We start from the raw sequence: 22,494 nt of genomic DNA, 5'->3' as shown, positions 1-22,494 counted from the left end.
CCTCCCCCATTCCCTTTTGTCCATGTCCGTTCTTTTCATTTCCCTAGAGTTTCTCTATTCCTTTTCCATTCCTATCCGTCCCCATCAGTTTCTAGATTCTTTCGTTTTTTTTGTCCATTCCTATCCCATTCCCATCAGTTCTCTGTTCTTCCACTCCTGTCCATTCCCATCCTCTGCTCTTCTTCCATTTCTGTCCACCTTCACCGGTTTTCGATTTCCATTCCTATCGGTCCCCATCAGTTACATGTACCTTTCATTACTATCCTTCCCAATCAGTTCTCTGTTCTTCTGTTATGTTCGTTCACATTCCTTTCTCTGTTCCTTTTCCATTCCTAACCATCCCAGTCTAGTTTACTCTTCTTTTTCCATTCAGTTCCATCCACATTACTTTCTCCTGTCCTTTTCCATTCCTGTCCTTCCCAATCCATTTCTCTGTTCCTCTTCCATTCCTGTCCACATCCAGTTTTCTGTTCCTCTTCCATTCCTGTCTGCCACCATCGGTTCTGTGCCCCTCTTCTGTTCCTCTGCCATTTTCAGCATCTAAAAGAGGCTTAAATGAAACATATGCTGATGGCTGCGGTGGGACCACCTGTGTGTCTAGGTGTGTCTGTTCATTCTAGCGTCACACACCACGACCCACTTGAAACCCACACACACCGTCATTTACTGATTAGTATGCGATGTGCCGAAACTCCAGCTGGTAGAAAAAGGTGGAAAAAGCTGTTATTTTCACCTTCCGGTTCCGTAATTGAACATTGATCAGGGAACATAACTGAAAGCCTTTGTTGGCATATAATTTAGACCGCTGCACTGGTGTTTAACCTGAGCAGACTCACTAAACTTGTTTATAATTACGGTAATCTGTTTACTCCGGGCAATCAATTAGCATCCTGTCTTTAACGATCTGCTCGTGTCACCGGAAGGTTTGGGGGGGAGAGGTGACAAGTGGACCTCAGGCCTAATCTTTTAATCCACACTGAATGCGTTCAACTTCCTGACCTCGTGTACACCTCCCGAGTAGCGGTAGGCTAATCCCGAAGCAGCCCGGGGCGCAGGAGCCATTTGAAGTGCAACATCTCGGCTGAAATGAGCCTGCCTTAGACGCAAGGTTTTTCTTTTTTCCCCGGTCGCAGCCAAGCGTTAAACAGGTGATCTCGGCACTGGCGCAACTTCCCAAGGCTCTTTGCTCAGCGTCCAGGTATGGAGTTGGACAGCTGCTATTGTCCTTGTTCTATGGAGCTCACTCCCTCTTCTTGCTATGGGCCTCCTGGACAAGGTCTTTTCGCAAAGTCCTCTGAGGGCAGCTCTTAAGAAAAAAAATCTCCACCAGCCACACTGTGCCAACAATATACTGAATGACGAGCCGCAAGCGCACCCACGTGAACAGATGGACACATTCACACACACCCGCAAGCATATTGTGGAACGCACAATGTGACGGGAGCTGCTGGACAAGTTGCCTTGAGAATGAGAGCCCTCTTTTGAGCGTCACAAATTCCGCCTCCCACTTCATGGCTCGATCACAACCCAAAGCCAGAGTCACAGTGAAACAAGCTATGCGGATCTAGGGTGTTTGAGCCAGGAGAATATTCCGGCACCGTTCCCGCACGCTTGGCCGTTCGCCCAGCCACGGAAGGAGGTGCAGAAGCCCACATCCACCTCCAGCCTGTAAGCATCAAAGTTTTGGGTTTACGGACCAGTCAGTTGTGTTCCCTCCGTGAGATGTTCTCCAGCGGGGTCCTGTCGCTAAATGCCATGTGCTGTGCTTTGAGGCCAACACAGTGGCAGGCCAGGGAGACAGGCCAGCATGGGATCTAATTAGATAAAGGCTTAGCTGTGACTGTCTCTGAATAAATAACCACACCGACCTGTCTGGCTCTCTGGCCACTGCTCCTCTGTGTGTGTGTGTGTGTGTGTGTGTGTGTTAGAGAGAAAGGGAGAGTGGGTGGTGGTGCAGGCTCTGTCAGATTAGTTAGTTTGCCTGTTTAGAGAAATAACCTCGGAAAAGTATCTCCCCTGAGAGCGTAGAGGAGATCCCAACGTGAACAATAATAATATCATAGAGACGTCGTGATACTGAAGTCTTCAGTCACCCTGGTGCTCGGTGCAGAATTACAGTGCCCAGCCTATTACGTCGTGCCTCATTATTTGCCTTTAGTGCGATATGAGGTGATGCTGCAGCTGTCCGACAACCGGCTTCTGGGGCGGGACAGTTGACTGTTGGTGTTGTTCACTCAATGAGCGCACACTGCAAAATAGTTGAGAGAATTAAAAAAAAAAAAAAAACAGAAGCGTTTCTGCGCGTTCCGAACCGCCGCCCCCACGGGTTAGTGCAGAACGGCTCTTGGCGTGCAAACGTGTCAGAGAAAAATGCACGCTAATGCATTTGTCCTGAAGAGGGCCGTCGGGACCGCGCAAAAGAGGCCAAACTAAGTGGGTCAGTCAGGGCTACCGGTGTTCAGGCTGAAATGTACGTAGCTGTCTGTTGAGTCGCGTAGATCTGCCGTCCGGCGGCACCTACGCTGCCAGTCAAAAGTTTGAGTACACTTACTCGAAACTAGTTTTTGTCAACAAGGCAGTTGGTTAACTAGGTGCTTCAGGAAACATTGCACCATGTCTCCCCAGCTCTTTTGCAGCAGATCCCAGAGACGTCAGTGCGTTGCTCTGTTTTCACTCTTCTCTTCAGCTTGTCCCATACAGGTGTTGCCCAGGTGGACTCGCACGTTTCACTCTCCCGCCCACATGTTTGGCCAGACTGTAGATTAGTCCTATAGGAGACCCAATACACGCCAGGTTCCAGTCTTAGCTGGCGTCTCTCTGTAGATCTCCTGAGAGCGATTGGGAAGAGGGAGGAAATGTCTTGAAAATAACATGAAGCTTGGCCATTACTGTCAGTGTGTTGATATGTGGTACATTCGCCCCAAACTGTCTCACTCGGAATATAAACAGCTCTGTGAATGGACAGAATTATAGAATTGTGGTGGAACTGCGCGCTGCGTAAGCAACTCTGGAAATGGGGAAAATGTCTGCTAAGCACATAAGTGCTTAAGAATAGCACTGACAAGGGTGAGATATGTAGAATACTGTAGACAGCGGCGCAAGAATAGTAGAAAACATTGCATTTTCTAAATTGGGCGCTTGCTTTTTAAGGAGCCCATTATGAAGATGTTTCTGCAGCCAGCAAACATGCAGGATCCGTTTCCGCTGAGAGGCCGGTGCAGGGTTACATCGAACTAGAGTCCCGGCGTCGAAGCATCCAGAAAGTGAATCCGCGCCACAGCGCATGTCGGTTTCCCTGTATTTATTTGATTCGGTAATTCATCTCATACAGGCCACCGCTGCGCCACAAGGGGACGAGGTGCTTAACCCCCCGTTGGGACAGCACTGCAGTTGCCTGTAGCGATGTCCTTAACCCACAATCGAGGAAGCGCTGCGGTTGCCTCGAGCAGCGTTACTTAAGCCCATCCTCCGGGGAGCCTGCTGTGGTAGCCTTGAGCGACGCACTTTACCCCCAGCCGGGACACTGCTGAGTTAGCCCTGAGCAACATACTTAATTGCACTCCTCCCCATCAGCCCCTGCATTTAAATCCCATTTGTGTTAATGGGGAAACAGAGCTGGGCACGCAGCCCAAGACGTGTTGCGAGCCGCTTTGGCCGAGGGTGCGCGCCGCTCGCCCCGCAGACAGTTGCCGGCGTTAAACGGGGTGATTGTGTTGGACAGAAAGACCGTCTCCCTGGCCAGAGGCACCCGGGATGCTGTGGGAATTGCTTTAATCTCCCCTAATGAGGGCTCCCTTGCACTAATACACACGGCAGCCCCTCCTGGCTCGGCTGCCGGTTTCAGCCCTCTCTGAGCGTCCTGGGAGCCGGGGAATGTGGTGAAGGGGGGAAGTGTGCAGAAACATAGTGGAGGCAGCAGGTGTTGTAGTGGTTAGAGCTGCTGCCCTTGGACTTGGAGGTTGAAGCTTCAAATTCCACCTCCTGCCGTAGCGCCCTTGATCAAGGAACGTCCCCTAAACTGGCACAGTAATAGTACCCAGCTGTGTAAATAGCTAAGTAATTGTAGGTGTCTTATCATTGTAAGTTGTTCAGGAGAAAAGCATCAACAAAATGAATAAATGTTAAAGAAGCATGCATATTTCACTAAGTGTGTGTGTGTGTGTGTGTGTGTATGCGTGTGTGTGTGTGTCTGCAAGCCCATATGTGTATCGGGTGGTGAGAGAAAGGGAGGATGTGTTTTCTCTGCTGTCTCTCCCCTGTCTGAGGAGTTACAGCTGCATGACTGATATTTATTTAGCAGCAGATTAGCAGTTCATCTGGCGGAGCTGCAGAGGGGAGAGGTGGGCGGGGCGGGCTGAGGGAGCCTCCGTGTCGGAGGGTCTGTCTTCACACCGGTTGGACCACACGTGCGGAAACGCACACGGCACTGGTACGCCGGGCCGGGACCCTAAGCAAGAATCGATCCGCCATCCCTTAGACTTCTGTCTCTAACTTAATAAAGGCACACACACTCGAATATAAATGCATGCAGATAATCAAAGGAAAGTATAACTTGAATTTATATGTGTTATATTTAATCTCATAATTTATGATCACACACACACAGTATGTGAAGCTTATATTTGCACAGAACCCAAATTTATAATTGAACGACTGAAAACTGAACAAACTGTCGAGACTGAGGGTCTTTAAGGGAATAAATTGATTCATATCATTTACTGTATACGGGGGTTACGGTGGCGCAATGGGTTTGAGTGGGTCCTGCCCTCCAGTGGGTCTGGGGTTCGAGTCCCATTTGGGGTGCCTTGCAATGGACTGGCATCCTGTCCTGGGTGTGTCCCCTCCCCTTCCAGCTCTTGCCCTGTGTTGCCGGGTTAGGCTCCAGCTCCCCGCGACTCCGTACGGGGCAGATGGTTTCAGATGATGTGTATGTGTATTTGCTGTCTACTGCGACAGTTTGTTTCACAGAAGAATGTTGCCTACCAAATTGCTGTTCGAAGACACGGGGCAGCGAAGTGTCATGTGATGTTTGCATAATATATAAGGCATCAGATTTTCGGTTTTCTAATGAGTCTTTCCTCACAATTACGCAATGGTTTTCATCACATTTTCCCAAGATTCCAAGGTTCGATGATAAAACCGGCCCTCCAGGTACGATGTCGAAAAGGGCTGCTTGGTTGTGCCAGGGGTTGTATAAAAGGTGTTCGAAATAGAGGGGAAAATGTGGATAATGACATGTTACATGAGCCACCCCTACGCAGCCAGGTTCCTGTCCTACACAGATGTCCCCGTCACCTCTGACCTGCTTGTGTCCTTCAGCTCCATCACACTGGACAACGCCCTGGTGATCCTGTCCACGATGGGCACAGACACAGGGCGCTACTACGCGCAGGCCGTCAATGACAAGAACGGGGAAAACAAGACGAGCCAGCCCATCACTCTCACTGTAGAGAGTGAGTATCGGCGCACACGCAAGCATGTTAAGACAAACAGAGACTCACACACACACACACACACACACACACCTGTGTGTTCACGTAAATCAGCTCCCTGCGAGACTGCTTCAGCGGGACACGTTCGCTCCCAAAAGACGAAATCGCGGCGAAAATCAACAGGTGGCGTCGACCATGTAGAAACGTAGGAGCTGTGGCTCCCTCTAGTGGAACTGGCAATCAGGACGCCATCGGTCATCGGCCACAGTTTGAGTCGTTACGAGCGGCTGCGTGTGTTTGCTTCATGTGACGTGTGACCCCTGCTGTCCGCCGTGCCTTTGCGCAGGCGTGGGCGGGCCTGCGGACCCCATCGCCCCCGTCGTCATCATTCCGCCGAAGAACACCAGCGTGGTGGCCGGGACCGCGGAGGCCACCATGGAGTGTGTGGCTAACGCCAGGTACGTGATGCGACGCGGGTTTGTGTGCGTGTGTCTGTGTGTCGGTGTGTCCTGAGCATAACCCCTCCCCCCTCCATCTTCTCCAAGGCCCCTCAGTAAGCTGGTCATCACCTGGCGTAAGGATGGCGCGGCACTGAGCAGTGGCGTAAGCGACTTTGGACGCCGAATGATCGTCTCCAGCCCCTCGGTGGGCGACAGTGGTTTCTATGAGTGTGAGGCGGAGCTGCGCGGCATCGGTGTGGCTTCCGTCAGTGCCGGGGCGTACCTGCACGTTCTCGGTGAGTCCCGAGCCCTGACTGGTCCGCTGCGAGTCCTTGGTGAGGCTCATCTCTCCACCCCCTCCCTCCTTGTTACTCACACACACACACACACACACACACACACACTCACTCACTCACTCACAAACACCTTTGTTGCTCTTACCAGAGCCACCCCAGTTTGTGAAGGAGCCGGAGAAACACATCACTGCAGAGATGGAGAAGGTGGTAGACCTGCCGTGTCAGGCCAGAGGTGAGCCGGCGAGAGTCTTTCAGTGCGTGTGTACGTGTGAGCGATGCATTTAAAGTATCACGCATGTCTGCGCGTGCGGTCACGCGTGTTCTTACGAATGTTTTGCCTCTTCGCACAAATACTTTTGAACAATGTTTGGCTGAACATGGTTACCAACAGCCAATCAGAGGTGCCTATTTCCTGTCCCTGCTCCTTCCCAGGTGTCTCTCAGCCAGAGATCCTGTGGTACAAGGATGCAGTGCCCATCAGCCCAGTGAAGACCCCCCGGTACCGCGTGCTGGTCGGGGGTAGCCTCCAGATCAATGGCTTGCTCCCGGACGACACGGGAATGTTCCAGTGCTTCGCCCGCAACCCCGCGGGGGAGATCCAGAGCAACACCTACCTGGCTGTCACCAGTAAGCTGCGCCCAGTGAACCTCTCTCATCTGCTGCTGTCGCACCGCCTCAAAGTGATTTGAGACTTGGAGGCTCAAGTGGCCGCAGTCTGGGGCTCCTTGAAAGAGAGACACACCGCTTTGGTTCATTCCCACGTCCGAACCATTCTCGCCTGTCCGTCTCATTTAGTTGTTCGGCTCCATCGCCTGTTTTTCTGCCTCCTGCTTGTCACTCTCACCCGGAATATTTACCTTAAGGTGGCTCCCTCGCCTGTCTCCCTCTTAGGTATTGCCCCCAACATCACATCCGGTCCCTCGGACAGCACGGTCATCGATGGCATGCCTGTTGTCCTGCACTGCGAGACCTCCGGGGCTCCCCGGCCAGCCATCACCTGGCAGAATGGTGAGTTGCACCTGAGTCCGCCTATATGATGCTCATTGGGTAGAAGGGTTACAACTAACTCCGCCCCCATGACACACATTTGGTAAGATGGTCTAACCTGACCCCCTCCCCCATAGCTCTTAGTATAGTATTTCATAACTTATGCTGTCGTCACTCAGATGAGCCAGGCTCCTCCCTTCAGTGCCGTCACCCGGTAGTATAATTGGCTGGGTATCTCTCTTTTGCTCTTCCACCCTCTGCAGGTGAGCGGGTCCTGGCTAGCGGCTCCGTGCAGCTGCCCCGCTTCACACTGCTGGAGTCCGGCAGCCTGCTCATCAACCCTTCCCACGTGTCGGACGCCGGCACCTATACCTGTATGGCCAGCAACTCGCGTGGCATCGACGAGGCGTCCTCCAGCCTTGTGGTCCTGGGTGAGTTCGTGCTCTGTACTGCACCGTGTGCCAGTAGGGTTTCCACAGCTGTCAAATGACCACATCTGTATCGCTCCTTTCAACCCTCAGCTCGAACCCGCATCACCAGCCCTCCTCAAGACCAGAGTGTCATCAAAGGAACCAAGGCGACCATGACCTGCGGGGTCACCCATGACCCCAGTGTCACCATCAGGTAGGACAATTGCCCCATGGGCCTCTCTCAACCGTGGGCCTTCAGCTCTTTCTTCCTGTATCTCCGACTCTTTGTCTCTCTGTGCGAGAAGATGTAAAAAATGTCTGTGTTTGGGCTGTTACCTGCTGCTGTACGAGACAGGTGAAACGCACCTGAGGTGAGCAACAACGAGCTCATTGATCTGATGAGGTGGAAACTGATAATGCAACGGATGGTCTAATGGGACTGGACATTGTTAATTAACCACAGCCATAGGGGGATTAACCGCGGAGATGGACGCCGCTAGAATTAATCACAGTTGTGTGTGTGTGTGTGTGTGTGTGTTGCAGGTACACCTGGGAGAAGGGGGGCTCTATCCTCAATGTGGAGTCTACTCCTCGCCTTCGGCTGGACCCCGATGGCACGCTGCATATCTCCCAGACGTGGTCCGGGGACATCGGGACATACACCTGTAGGGTCACCTCTGTGGGAGGCAACGACTCACACAGTGCCTTCCTTAGAGTCAGGTGGGAGAGTGCCCACACACACACAAACAGCACACTCTTTGTATCATTCTCATTCAGCCTGTAATCAGTCTTCCTCTCTGCATCTAAATCCTTCCTCCCTTCTTAACTGCTGTCCCTCCTCGTACCCCTTCCTGCCCATCCAATCCAACGGCCCCAAAACAGGCAGCTCCCCCATGCCCCCGAGAACCCGGTGGCCGCTCTGAGCACCACCGAGAGGAGGGCTATCAACTTGACCTGGGCAGCCCCCTTTGACGGGAACAGTCCTCTCATCCGCTACATCCTGGAGGTGTCCGAGAACAGTGAGTGGGGCATTGGGTACACTGGGTAAAACTGTTAAAACTGGGTCATGGGTGCGCTGGGTACGTTGTATATAAGGTAAACTCGGTAAACCTTGGTGCGCTGATTAACCGAATACACTGGGTTAACTGGGTAAAACTGGGTAAACTGAGCACACTTGGTGCTTGGTGTGCGTTGGGGAATACTCAGATCCTAAGAACTGGACTGGAACCCTGTTGGGGAAACAGAGAGACTTCTCGTGACTGATTGAATGTGGGAAGTTTGTACACTATGCTACTCACTCATTTACCTATTTATACAGCAGGGTAATATTTACTGAATCAGTTCTGGGTAAGTACCTTGATGAAGGGTACTACAGCAGGAGTGGGATTTAAGCCCTGTGATTGGAAAGCAGTGGCTCTAAGCAGTGCACCACCTGCTCCTTGTAGAGCCTACTCTGTGTTGAGATTAGACCCAGTAATCACTGTTAGGGGGTTTGAACCTGAGCCTTTAGACTGCAAGACGACGGCTGCCCTCAGCAGACAACTTTCTCTGTGTCTTTCCCAGATGCTCCGTGGACTGTCCTCCTGGCTAACGTCGAACCCGAGTCCACCAGCGTTACAGTTGGGGGCCTTATCCCCTCACGGTCCTATCAGTTTCGTCTCTGCGCGGTCAACGACGTGGGGAAGGGCCAGTTCAGCCGGGAGACGGAGCGGTGAGTGGCACTGATTGGACACCATGGCCATCACAGCGATGTCACATCAACCCCACAGTAGCTGCTCTCATTTTCCTTCAGTGGTTTTTTAATTGATTCCATACAAGGGTACAATATTTGTTTCCGTAGGTTACGGTCCAGTTTCTTTTACACAGTGTCGGTCCTGATTAGCAGTTAAGTGTGTGGTTGTAAAGCGGACGGGGGTGGGATTTGATGGATCGTGTTCCTGGCAGACTGTCCCTTCCTGAAGAACCCCCCAGCGCACCCCCTCAGACTGTGATTGCCAGCGGCCGCACCAACCAGTCCATCATGATTCAGTGGCAGCCCCCACCGGAGAGCCACCAGAATGGTGTTCTGCAGGGCTACATTATCCGGTGAGCAATGCATAGCTCCTATATACACACAAAGAGTGAAAAAGATCTCCTGACTGTCCTCCTTCCTTCCGACTCAGATACTGCCTGGCTGGCCTCCCGGTTGGCTACCAGTTCAAGAACATCACCAACCCCGACCAGACCAACCTGCTCTTGGAGGACCTCATCATCTGGACCAACTATGAGATCGAGGTGGCAGCCTACAATGGAGCAGGGCTTGGCACCTTCAGCCACAAGGTCACAGAGTGGACGCTGCAGGGAGGTGAGCACCAGGTCTTCGCCTGAAAGAAGAACCGACCTCACCTGGACCACGTACAGTCCCATGGTCATTCATCCACGAATCCCAGATGGACAGATGTTTCTCTCTTTGTCCCCTCCCCTTTCGTCCTTCAGTGCCCACAGTGCCCCCGGGGAATGTCCAGGCTGAGGCGGTCAACTCGACGACAGTCCGCCTGACCTGGACTGCCCCCAGTCCCCAGTTCATCAATGGCATCAACCAGGGGTACAAGGTGGGAGGCCACTATTTGTGCAGCGTGTGTCTCGGTGTGTGTTCAAATGTGGAACGTCTTAATGTTTTTTAAAGGAACAAATAGATTTGACTGTTCATATCAAACCGTTCCCCTAATATCATATTCTTGTGTTCTTTTGCTGGAATCATCCTCTCATTATTTAGCTGTTGGCATGGGAACCTGGCCAGGAGGATGAGGTTACCGTGGTGACTGTGAGGCCCAACTTCCAGGACACAGTCCACGTGGGCTACATTATAGGGCTGAAGAAGTTTATGGAGTACTTCACCTCAGTGCTGTGCTTCACCACACCAGGGGATGGACCCCGCAGTCCTCCGCAGCGCCTTCGCACACATGAGGACAGTGAGTGTCGCTAATAGGTACCAGTAAATCCCATCAGCCACACCAGTAAATTGCCCGTTATGTGTTTGTGTGCGTGTGTGCGTGTGACTAAGTGTACGTGATTGTCCCACAATGGACTGCTGCCCTGTTCAAGGTTGTGCCCTGCTTCGCACCCTATGTTTCCTGGATTGATTCTGGAAAACCATGATCCTGCTTTAAGACAACTGATTATCAATGATGGATGAATGAGTGAATGAATGAATAATTATTAGGGCTCGTATCTCGCTGAGGATGTTACATGAGATACCTGGTCTGAAATATGTGGTCGCGTCACTGACATGTTGCTCTTGTTTGACCAGCCCCCGGCCCCGTGGGGCACCTGAGCTTCACGGAGATCCTGGACACGTCTCTGAAAGTGAGCTGGAAAGAACCCCATGAGAAGAATGGCATCCTCACAGGTGCAGTGACACCCAGGAATGTGTGATGAACTTCAGGAGTCTGGCAGTCAAATACATTATGTCATGTGACCATAACGGTCACTAAACCATTACGAGAGACCAAAGGACACAACCCACCGGCACTCCTTGTTCCTTGAGCTCTCTGATCTGTGTGAATGTTTCAGCTGAAGGGTCCTCTCCTTTCTTCCTGAGTGTCACATGACCAACATGTTGTGACCCTTGGAAGGTTCTCTCCACAGGCTATCGCATCTCCTGGGAGGAGTACAACCGCACCAACACACGGGTGACTCATTACCTGCCCAACCTGACCCACGAGTACCGTGTCACCGGGCTGACCGCCCTCACCACTTACACCATTCAGGTTGCCGCCATGACCTCCAAGGGCCAGGGTCAGCTGTCGTCCTCAACCATCTCATCAGGAGTGCCCCCCGGTCAGTGCACCCACCTCCTTAACTTCCCTTCAACGTAGAGTGTCCTCTGCATACAGGTGTTAAGGAGTGGCATAGGTTCCATTTGAACTGCAAGCGGCAACGGCACTATTCTGCTATGCAAAGCTCACGGTAAGCTGTTAAATTACACTGTTTTCAAAAGAGGGCACTCTTATGAACACAGGATGTCCTTTTAACAAATGCTTTTTTCCACCACTGCTCTCAGTCTCCATGAGGCGGTGTTTCAGTGCGGTTTCATTGATATTCAGTATAACAAGGCTCGATGAGATATCAGAACACAAGTCAGCTGCTTTTAGAGCTATTTAGAGCCGTATCATATTGAGGCCATTATGTAAATAGCGTCTTCAAATAAATCTCTTCACTATTAAGTGCAAATTTGTGGTTATTCTCCCTGTCTCTTTCACTCTCCTGCCAACTCCCACTCATCTGTTTTTCCCACAGAGCTTCCTGGCCCCCCCACCAACATCGCCATCTCTAACATTAGTCCCCGCTCCGTCACGCTGCAGTTCAAGCCCGGCTACGACGGCAAAACCTCCATCTCCCGCTGGATGGTGGAGGCGCAGGTGAGCTGAGCGTGAGCTGTGGCTCCACGCTCTCCAGTTTGTACTCTGCTCATGGTCTTTCTAATAAGTCTGCTTGCCGCGTTCCCCCCAGATCGGCGTCATAGGAGAGAACGAGGATTGGGTCATGGTGCACCAGCTACCCAATGAACCTGATGCCCGATCCCTAGAAGTCCCTAGACTCAACCCCTACACGTTCTACAGGTAAATCTAACGTTGCCATACTCTGCCATACAATTCTCTAGCATGCTTTCTGAATATGGATGGATGGATGGATGGATCAACAGTATGTAGTATGTGTATATATTGTGTACATATACAGGCAGTCCTCGGATTACAAACAAGTTCCGTTCCTGTCTGTCTTTAGGTTGGATTTTTACGTGAGTCATAACAGTTAGGTATGGTTGGTATCTGACGTCAGTTAGTCAAATGTTTGTCGTAGTATATAATATATCGTATACCCTTCTATGCATAAAAAACATTACAGAAACACTTCCAGATACACTAAAATACTCTTTAATATAACAATAGTGTAATAATAATACAATGTAATGATATAATGATAACAACAACAATAATAATAATAATAATAATAATAATAATAATAATAATAATGAATGTTACTACAGTATTATAAAAGAGCGAGGAGGAGGAGAGAGAGAATGTGTGTGTGGGTATAAAAAAACGAAAGAAACTTTAATGTTCGCTTTTACAATGATCACTGGCATTTCACCTTTTTCAGATCGCTTTATTATTTCCACTTTAATTTCAGTCGTGATCGTTTTCCTTTTCTTTAATGCATCGCCATCACTTGCATCACATTTATGCTTTGGTGCCATGGTTAGGAAGGTAAAAACAAAAAAAATTAAGGCCAAATACAGTAACACATGAGACACTGTTAACAGCAATGTAATGTGTCTTACTGAGCGGACAGGAGACTGAGGTAGGTGTGTGTGTGTGGACCAGTCGCGGGATCTTTATTGTCGATGCACAAGGGAGCAGGTGAGATTCGTGGTCGGGGGCAGGCGTGGGTCGGTCGATGCACAAACGTAGGTCTTGGGGAGATTCCGATGTTGTAGTCGAGGAGGCGATGCAAGTGTCAGAACCCGTCGGCGTCAGGAGCGGGAACAAGGGATTGAGGAGAATGAGCAGCTTGGAAGGGTGGGTAGGTTGTTGTGGGTTCACTCGAGCGCTGGAGAGACGGGTTTCTCAAACGAGATTCCACAACCAGGGTGTGCAGGTTCAGCTTTTTTATACCCCGCTGCTCTGATTTTGGGCAGGTGCGGATGTTCGACGCAAGGTCGTGGGCATGACAGTCCGACTGAAGAGAAGGAAATCTTTGTCGTACCTCAGGCTCACGTGCCATCAAGCCGGCGAACCGCTGTAGATGTGCAATGTTTTGATGCGCATCGCAAAGTAGTGCCCATTTTTTATTATGAATCATTCTATGTAACCCCAATTTTTAATATAGTAGGCTTTACATGGTTTATGTGGGGTGGTTTGTAACTACGGGTTTTACGCAAGTCGGACGTTCGTGACCCGGGGACTGCTTGTAGTAAATGCAGTACATAGTGACATCAAAACCCAAATCCAAAGTAAAAGAGGAATTATGCATCCCTGTCTGCCTACACCCTATAACCAGGTTCAGGATGAGGCAGGTCAACATTGTTGGCACCAGTCCACCCAGTCAGCCATCCAGGAAGATACAGACCCTGCAGGCTCCCCCAGACGTTGCCCCTGGCAACGTTACCCTGCGCACGGCCAGTGAGACCAGCTTGTGGCTGCGCTGGGTGGTATGTATGAGCAGTCTAGAATACCTGAATACAGGTTTGATAGGGTGGTTTTTTCCGTATCATCTGTGAAAGACCAATTGCACATCCTCCCTAGCCCCTCCCAGAGTGGGAGTACAACGGAAACCCAGAGCTGGTGGGTTACCGGGTCCAGTATGCCCAGACTGGCTCGCCTGAACGGGTGCTGACCCACGTCATCCCTGACCGGCTGGAGCGTGAGTTCACCATTGAAGATTTGGAGGAATGGACCGAATACGAGGTTCGGGTACAGGCACTCAACGGCATCGGGGCTGGGCCCTGGAGTCAGCCAGTGCATGGCAGGACAAGGGAGTCAGGTACATCAAGCATACATGGGCCCACACGTCCACACACACACACACTGAGCATTCCAGCCTTTTGCTGAGAGTATTAAACCAGGTCTCCAACAGTGTGAAATATTGCTGATGGAAATTGTTCGCTTATTTGCCCTCATAATGGGATATTCTGAAAGGCTTGTGGTGTCTGAGGAGCACTCCTGAGACGTCTGTCACCTGATCTGTTCTCTAGTCCTCATAGTTTCCAGGGAACACAGGCAAGGAATGGGAAACACATGGTGTAGTGCAAGTACTATGCATGACTTTTGTTTACAGGCATACATTCTTTGGCAGGGTCTGCAGCTCTCCCTCTCTACTCAGTGTCTGGGACTTTCATTCCCTGTCTAGCTTGGTCACTTGGCTTAACTGGATATTTTCCCAAAGTTATTTGACTAGGATGCTTTATGTAATTCTGGGGCATCTAGAATGTGCAGTGTGTTCCCGTGACCTCTAACCCCATATGGTCTTTGTTTCTCAGTCCCCTCCTGTGGACCCTCCAACGTCTCCGCCTTCGCTACGACCTCCAGCAGTATCCTGGTGCGTTGGGTCGAGGTCCCTGAGGCCGACCGCAACGGCCTTATTCTGGGCTACAAGGTACACCATTCGTCGCCCAGTTTCACAAACGAACAATGTATATACACAGAATAATTTACAAAACAGTGACTTGGTCTCTGTTTTACTCACCCATTCCTTCCTTCTCCAGGTGGTGTATAAGGAGAAGGACTCAGATGTGCCGCTCCAGTTCTGGACAGTGGAGGGCAACACCACCCACAGCGTCCAGCTCACCGGCCTGGGGAAGTACATCCTGTATGAGATCCAGGTGCTGGCCTTCACCCGCATTGGTGACGGGGTGCCAAGCTCACCCCCCATCTTGGAGAGGACTCTGGATGATGGTAAGCCCCTCTAGCTCCACCCTGTTCCCATGCAGGACCTGTCCCGCTCCTGTTTTGTTGATACTGTATCCCCGTTATTGCCTCACCTCGTCCCTCCACTATCTCAACAGCAACCCCGCCTTATCCCCACCCTGACCCCAAACACAGTATATCTATCCCACCTTTTCCCACCCACTTTGTTATGAACTTGACTCAGGCTGCTTGCGCTCTATGAAAATAAGCCCCTCTTCCCCTGTTTGTGTCCACAGTGCCAGGACCCCCAGTGGGGATTCTGTTCCCTGAGGTTCGGACAACCTCTGTGCGCCTCATTTGGCAGTCCCCTGCCCAGCCCAATGGCATCATCCTAGGTAAGTGACTGTGCTTGTCTGTCCCTTTGACAACTCATAATAGCCTACACATTGCAGACTTTTTCGTAACTTAGGGTCTACATTAGAACTCCTATCACTGAACCCCATCCAGTATCACTATGACTGTGTTTACACTAATTACTATTACTCATATCTTACGCTCTACATGACAGTGCCTTCAGAAAGTATTCAGACCCCTTGACTTTTTCCTCACTTTGTTGTGTTGTAGACTAATTTCAAAATAGATTGATGTTTTTTTATCAACTGACACATAATAGCCTATAATAACAATGTGAAAACAGATTTTGCCAATATATTAACTGATCATGTAGCCAATACCATAGCTATGGAGAAGCATGGTGGAGGAAGCATCGTGCTGTGGGGACACTTGTCAGCAGCAAGGACTTGGAGTCTGATCATGATTTAAGGGAAAGAATAATGCAGCCAGATAAAGAGAGGACATTGAAGTGACTACAACTTTGGACGAGGGCAGAGATTTACCTTTCAGCACGACTATAGTTCAAAAGTAGAGGGATCAGATTATTTTCTGAAAACACTGCATGTCCCACAGTGGTAGGCTCCCCAGCACCGTAATCATCAATGATGACAGTGCAGCTCCCCAGTCCGCATTGTTGAGGGTCTCTCTGTTTCTCCTTCAGCCTATCAGATTACCTACAGACTGAACTCCACCAATAGCAACACGGCCACCGTGGATGTGTTGAACCCAAGCGCACGTCAGTACACGGCATCTGGGCTCAAACCAGAGTCGGTATATGTGTTCCGCATCACGGCCCAGACGCGCAAGGGTTGGGGCCAGGCAGCCGAGGCTCTGGTGGTCACCACGGAGAAGAGAGGTACTGAATAGGGTTTTCATTCAACAAGGGTTGCCTTATACCTTGTGTTTTTCAAGACTGTAATGACAGACCCTGTACTGCCACTGAAATATAAAAAGGTCTAAATAAATGTGTGACCACATCTGACTACATTGGTCAATGAGTCTTTTTTTATAGGTTGTTTACTTTATGTTGTTTTGTATTGTGATGTACTCTGTGTGTATATACAATGAGCTCGAAGGTAAGAATGTTTAAATTTTCATTTCTAAATCTAATGAATAACTGGTTTGGCTAAGTCAGTATTAGCATCTAAAGAGAGTCTCTGAATCCTCAGCTCGACCCCAGCCCACCAGCCGGCCCGTGGTCCCACAGGAGGATGTCCAGGCCCGTAGTGTGTTGTTGTCATGGGAACCGGGCAGCAATGGCCTCTCACCTGTGCGCTACTACACCGTTCAGTGCCGAGAACTTCCTGAAAGCAACTGGACCGTCCACTCAGCATCCGTCAACCACGAGGCCACTTCCTACATCGTAGACAGGTGGGCACAGGTCTGGGATGGGTACGCCTGACTGGGGAGTTATCAGTCCCCCACCAGTGCACTTAGATGGGCCTAGTAACTGGTTTATTCATTTAACATCCTAGTATCAAACTATGGGTGACTTTTATTATATGGCCTTGTGGAGGTTGAGGCTGTTACTCGTACGCTGATGATTAGGGAATTGGGGAATAGCTGTTTGAAACAGCAGAGATAATGAAGTGTGGGGTAGGGATTGTGACAATGGAACAGTGCTTAATAAGAAACCTCATGATAAAGGACCATTTAAGAATATGGAGCTGGAACTTCTGTGAATGAATATGCTAATGAATGCAATTATACAGCAGTAACCACCGCCTTATCTCTGCCTTCCGTAATGAATCTAATTATACATGTAATTATACTATAATAACCACTGCATATTTCTGACTTCTCTAATTAATGTATTTATACTGCAATAACTATAGCCTTATCTCTGTTTTCACTAGTTAATGGAACTGTACAGTAATAACAATTGTCTCATGAATGTAATTAAACAGTAGTAATTATCTCTCTGATTCTCTTATGAAAGTATTTAGAATATAGTCATAACCACAGCATAGCTATAATAGTTTCATGTAATTATACATGTAATTATACCATAATAACCACCACTTTATTGCTATCTTTTTTCGTTAATGTAATTATACATGTAATTATCCTGTAATAACCACTGCAATATCTGAGTTCTCTGACTGTAATTATTTGTAAAAACTACTGCCTTACCTGTGTTCTTTAGTTAAAAGAACTGTACAGTAATAATAGCATTGTCTTCTGATTAATGTAATTACACAGCAGTAATTTATGAGTAATGACAATTTTATCTGTGGTAATAACAACTTAGTCCTCCAAATAATGTAATTAAACAGTAGTAAGTGTCTTTCTTCCTCCTATAACGAACATAAATATGTGTAATTGCACTGTAATAACTCTGCCTTTATCGCTATCTTCACTATTTAATGTTATTGTACTTGTAATTGTACAGTGATAACATCTCAGCAATATAACGTGTAACATGACTCATCCACATGATTAATGTAATTAAGCTTTAGTAATGACTGTGTCAGAGGGGCGCGGTGGCGCAGTGGGTTGGACCGCAGTCCTGCTCTCCGGTGGGTCTGGGGTTCAAGTCCCGCTTGGGGTGCCTTGCGACGGACTGGCGTCCCGTCCTGGGTGTGTCCCCTCCCTCTCTCCAGCCTTACGCCCTGTGTTGCCGGGTAGGCTCCGTGACCCCGTATGGGACAAGCGGTTCTGAAAATGTGTGTGTGTGTGTAATGACTGTGTCTCAATGCCTTCTCTAACAAATGTCGTTATGAGTAAGTAATAACTGTTTTCTCCTTTGACCTTGCAGGCTCAAGCCCTTCACATCCTACCAGTTCAGGGTAAAGGCCATTAATGATATTGGAGACAGTGATTACAGTGAAGAGAGCGAGGCCATCACCACTCTGCAGGACGGTGGGTGTCTGACATCCATCTCGCTTCTGGGATGGCTGTTAGAAATTCCCCGCCAAGTGTGATAATTACCCTGGACGTAAATCTGGGGTTTACAAGTGCAGAGAATGATCCAGCTACGACCCATCCATAATCCAAACGGAATAATCCGGTCATAGACATGAGTGTGGTATGTTCTGCAGTAGGTATGAGGTTCTGGCTGATCTTTCTTTCTGTTCCGCGCAGCCCCGGATGAAGCTCCCACAATCCTCTCCGTCACCCCGCACACCACAACATCGGTGCTCATTCGCTGGCAGGTGAGTGTGACAAAGTGCTCTAGGTGTGGTGTCTTGCATGGGGGTCTGGTCATGCGTTGGCTTGGGAGCAGTAGGTCGTGTAGTGGTTAGGGCAGCTGGCTTGCACCCAGGACCCAGCTTTGGATCCCATTCCTGCTGTACTACCCGTGATCAAGGTACTTACCCTAAACTGATACAGTAAAAATTACTGTCGTTTGGGACACGAAGAGGGACCCATGTCTAACCCTTCTGCTCCTCTACCCACCTTTACCCCTACAGCCACCCGCTGAAGAGCGGATCAACGGCATCCTCCTGGGCTTCCGGGTGCGCTACCGGGAGCTCCAGTACGACCGCCTGCGCAGCTATACCGTTCGCACGGTCAACAGTCCCGCAGCCACATGGGCGGAACTTACCAGTTAGTAACCACACGTCGTCGTGCCTAGGTCTCGTCCGCGCGCGCGCACACACACACACATACACAAGGAGCTAGAGGTTTCTGTGGCACAGGGCTATTTCCCAGTAAAGAAGCACTTTGTATGGTGTAATAAAGGTTTATAACCTGTGTGGTGTAACTGACGCTCTGCTTCGGGCACTAAATGCTGTTGAGTGTAATTGTGTCGGTTTGTTGTGATTTCCGAGAGCGCTGCCGCCGCCACCTCTTGTGGGGTCGTTGAGCGCGAAGCACCAATCTGAGCGAACAGCAGTGTGCACTAATACACTAATGTCTGTCTATCCTTGTTGTCTCTTTCTGCCCCCCCTCCCCAAAAACACCACCCTGTTCACCGACTCGCTGTCACATTCAGCTACATACAGCGTGCGGAACCTCACTCAGTCCTCACTGACCGAGTACGAGCTGGACAGTAAGTTCCCCGAGAGAGTCTTTGTCCTGCTCTTGCTGTCACACAAACACTCCCAAAGCTTTTGTGTGTGTGTGTGTCAGTCTGTGTATGCTTTCATCCTGGCTTTTCTGGGACAGTAAGGTACAACACAAATTTGATGTTAAATTATCACATGTGGCCTTCAACTTACGTAAGAACCCAGACTTACAACGGCCATCCCGTTAACTTTATTGTATTAATTGAGTCCCGCGTTTGGTCAGAACACATAAGGACAACTGTTCCATCTGCTCTATGACATTGATTGACCGTGACACCGCAAGGGATTGTATTTCTAATCTTTTGGGTCTTGGTTGGTGTTTGGGTGTCCAGCAGCGACTATTTGTTTGCACAGCTTTTCATGTGTGATTCCCTTTAAGTTACTTTTTACTTAAAATGGCTAGAAAGCAAAAAAAAAACAAGTATTCATTATTCATTAATGAAGGCTGTACTTTATTAATTGCAGTACTCATAAATAATTCCGTGTTGTCTTATTTTAACAAGAATAATGTGTGAAATTTGCGAAAAATGTAACAGTAAGTTTTATACAACATAGCATTCATCCATGTAAATTGTTTATATATCTTTATGGTTCAAATAATAGAGTATAAGTGGATTTTTTGACTCTCGATGAAGTTGAGGTATGACGGTGTCGTCGGAACAGAACCCCATCGTAAGTGCAGCAAAGCTGTATGAAAAGTGGAAATTCCTGGCGTGTTGATCACTTTAATGTTCCTACTTCAGTAAAAACACACATGAGTTCTTACAGCAGTTAGTAAGCGTGGATGGCTTGTGATGATTGCGTTGTGGCTAACGTGCATGTATAATGTTCCGCAGACCTGAGTAAACACAAGCGCTACGAGATCCGACTGAGCGTGTACAACGCGGTGGGAGAGGGGCCCGTCAGCAGTCCACAGGAAGTGTTTGTGGGGGAAGCGGGTGAGCGTGACGTCACCTTTGCATGGGGGCGGCTTCAAATCCCGGGCTCCCTTCGAACTCGCGGTTTCAAGGCCGATTTCTCCCCTGTGTTCCCGTCAGTGCCGACAGCCCCGCCCCAAAATGTGGCCATCCAGTCGGCAACAGCCACTCAGCTGGACGTCACATGGGACCCTCCTCCGGTGGAGGCTCAGAATGGTGACATTCAGGGGTATAAGGTGAGCTTGGCTGCGGTCAGCTGAGGTTGCCTGGGAATGGATCTCTCACGGTCATCTAAGTTCAGGGGTTAACACTAAGCCATACACACGTTATTATAAAGGTAATGTAAAAGAATGCTGAAATACTTCAGTGGGACTTTATTTTAAGTGTCTCTTATGGACCCCCTAAGGTCTTCAAGAGCACTTTGTCTCCTGAGCCTCACATGAGCTCACTGTGATGCACGATCCCCTCTGGCGCAGATTTACTTCTGGGAATTCCAATTGCGGAATGAGACAGAGCGAATGAGGATCCTTTTCTTGCCTGAGACTGGAGTCAAGCTGAAGAACCTGACAGGTTACACCACCTACATGATCAGCGTGGCTGCCTTCAACGCTGCCGGAGACGGGCCCCGCAGTGCGCCCACCAGGGGGCGCACCCAGCAAGCAGGTGGGAAGGAAGGGCCATTCATCACAGTCAAAGGGCCCTCAGGATTATACAACTTCCAGCACTTTCTTCTTACTATTACTGAGTTAGCTCAAAGGTGGACAACCCTCGTCCTGACTGGATGCTTTACACTGACACTATAAATTGGGTCACTTATTATCCAAGTAATTAATACAGTGAAGTTATTAGGAACAGAGATGAATGAGAATCCACTTTACCCTGGTCCCCTTTGGACTATGTTTTGCTGAGTGTCCATGGTATATACACGTGATCTTCAACTTACAACATATGCATCTTATGGTATCCTGGGTTTATCACGGTCATCCCATCAACCTTATTATATTATTTTTGAGCCCCAACATTTGGCCCTAACATCTAAGTAAGACCTCTTTGTCTGCTGCACAATAACAGTGGCTGGCGGCACTGCCGCAGAGCACCCTGTTTCTTATTGACTCAGTCAATGTGTTTGTCAGCAACTGCATTTTAATTACTAAGACATTTTTTTTGCAGAACATTTTGTTTGTGACTCCATTCAAGTTACTTTTTATTTAACAATATCTGGCAAGTGAAAAATGTGAGCATTCTGGTGGTGCCGAAAAGAAACGAAGACAATCAGAATTGAAAACAGTGCGGCATGAAAATATAATTACTACATACGTGTGTGCGCATATATACTGTACAGCATTTGTATAGTCATTATTGTTCATATTATTATTATTGTTCTGTATTAGTGTTATTTTAGCATGAATGATTTTTTATATATCCTTATGGTTCGTATATCATAAGGGGATTTTTTTTACTTATGACGAAGTCGACTTGTGACAGGGTCTTCGGAATGGAACCCATCTATAAGCCAAGACCACCTGTACAGTGTACACAAGTAGCTCAACTTACCATGCGGTAAACTGGAGACAGCATCAAACCATGACACTGTTAGCTGTACTGTGCTTGTACCTGGGATCTATCAGTGTCCCTCATGGACAGACTGCATGTATCCCTTGGACACAGTGGGCATAGTTCCTCCTGCTGACTGGCTGCAGCTCATGTCTCCTCCCTTTGCTTCAGCCCCCAGCACTCCCAGCTTCATCCACTTCAGCGAGCTCACCACCACCTCCGTCAACATGTCCTGGGGGGAACCCGCTCACCCCAACGGCATCATCGAGGGCTACCGCCTAGTCTACAAACCCTGCACCCCAGTGGACGGTAGGTTACAACGAGGTCCTGCTTATCCTTAACTCTTTCACACCATTTCCATAAGCTTTATACCCAGATTTATGCCACTGTTACGTTTACTACACCACTGTAATGTATATGAATAAACGGTGTGCTCACTGATCCTTCTTGTCTCCTTGTTCGGATAGTTTCCCAACATTTTCCGCATAACACTTAGTAATAAATGCCCCTATAGCCCTGCGTTCCCTTTGAGAGTTTAATGCCCACAGCTTCTGTAAGCTCCGGCACTAATTAACAGCCACAGAATTCCCAAGTTCCCACAGTAACTACAGTTACTGTGAAAATTTGACCTAAAGGGATCACAGGGGGACGGTTAAAATGCTATAATCCA

General features: G+C 49.1%; 1 protein-coding gene across 1 annotated transcript in view; it reads left to right on the top strand.

Moving 5' to 3' along the window:
• Positions 1-22,494, top strand: part of sdk2a (sidekick cell adhesion molecule 2a) — a 117,842-nt gene that overhangs the window by 83,140 nt on the left and 12,208 nt on the right. The window contains exons 5-38 of the mRNA XM_018757033.2: positions 5,320-5,453; positions 5,779-5,890; positions 5,978-6,168; positions 6,317-6,400; positions 6,601-6,795; positions 7,060-7,176; positions 7,419-7,586; positions 7,677-7,779; positions 8,109-8,285; positions 8,448-8,584; positions 9,129-9,276; positions 9,510-9,650; positions 9,728-9,909; positions 10,041-10,156; positions 10,321-10,516; positions 10,855-10,953; positions 11,193-11,384; positions 11,844-11,965; positions 12,057-12,166; positions 13,605-13,755; positions 13,850-14,087; positions 14,584-14,699; positions 14,809-14,998; positions 15,247-15,345; positions 16,005-16,199; positions 16,513-16,714; positions 18,102-18,205; positions 18,428-18,498; positions 18,757-18,892; positions 19,281-19,337; positions 20,190-20,291; positions 20,391-20,506; positions 20,747-20,933; positions 21,996-22,133. Of these exons, the coding sequence (XP_018612549.1) occupies positions 5,320-5,453; positions 5,779-5,890; positions 5,978-6,168; positions 6,317-6,400; positions 6,601-6,795; positions 7,060-7,176; positions 7,419-7,586; positions 7,677-7,779; positions 8,109-8,285; positions 8,448-8,584; positions 9,129-9,276; positions 9,510-9,650; positions 9,728-9,909; positions 10,041-10,156; positions 10,321-10,516; positions 10,855-10,953; positions 11,193-11,384; positions 11,844-11,965; positions 12,057-12,166; positions 13,605-13,755; positions 13,850-14,087; positions 14,584-14,699; positions 14,809-14,998; positions 15,247-15,345; positions 16,005-16,199; positions 16,513-16,714; positions 18,102-18,205; positions 18,428-18,498; positions 18,757-18,892; positions 19,281-19,337; positions 20,190-20,291; positions 20,391-20,506; positions 20,747-20,933; positions 21,996-22,133 (4,826 nt within the window). The remainder of the gene's footprint in view (positions 1-5,319; positions 5,454-5,778; positions 5,891-5,977; positions 6,169-6,316; positions 6,401-6,600; positions 6,796-7,059; positions 7,177-7,418; positions 7,587-7,676; positions 7,780-8,108; positions 8,286-8,447; positions 8,585-9,128; positions 9,277-9,509; positions 9,651-9,727; positions 9,910-10,040; positions 10,157-10,320; positions 10,517-10,854; positions 10,954-11,192; positions 11,385-11,843; positions 11,966-12,056; positions 12,167-13,604; positions 13,756-13,849; positions 14,088-14,583; positions 14,700-14,808; positions 14,999-15,246; positions 15,346-16,004; positions 16,200-16,512; positions 16,715-18,101; positions 18,206-18,427; positions 18,499-18,756; positions 18,893-19,280; positions 19,338-20,189; positions 20,292-20,390; positions 20,507-20,746; positions 20,934-21,995; positions 22,134-22,494) is intronic.

This window comes from Scleropages formosus, chromosome 8 (genome assembly GCF_900964775.1).
Source record: "Scleropages formosus chromosome 8, fSclFor1.1, whole genome shotgun sequence".
In the NCBI taxonomy this organism is placed as follows: domain Eukaryota; kingdom Metazoa; phylum Chordata; class Actinopteri; order Osteoglossiformes; family Osteoglossidae; genus Scleropages; species Scleropages formosus.
Note: the sequence above shows the minus strand (reverse complement) of the source record. Positions and strands in the feature narration are given on the sequence as shown.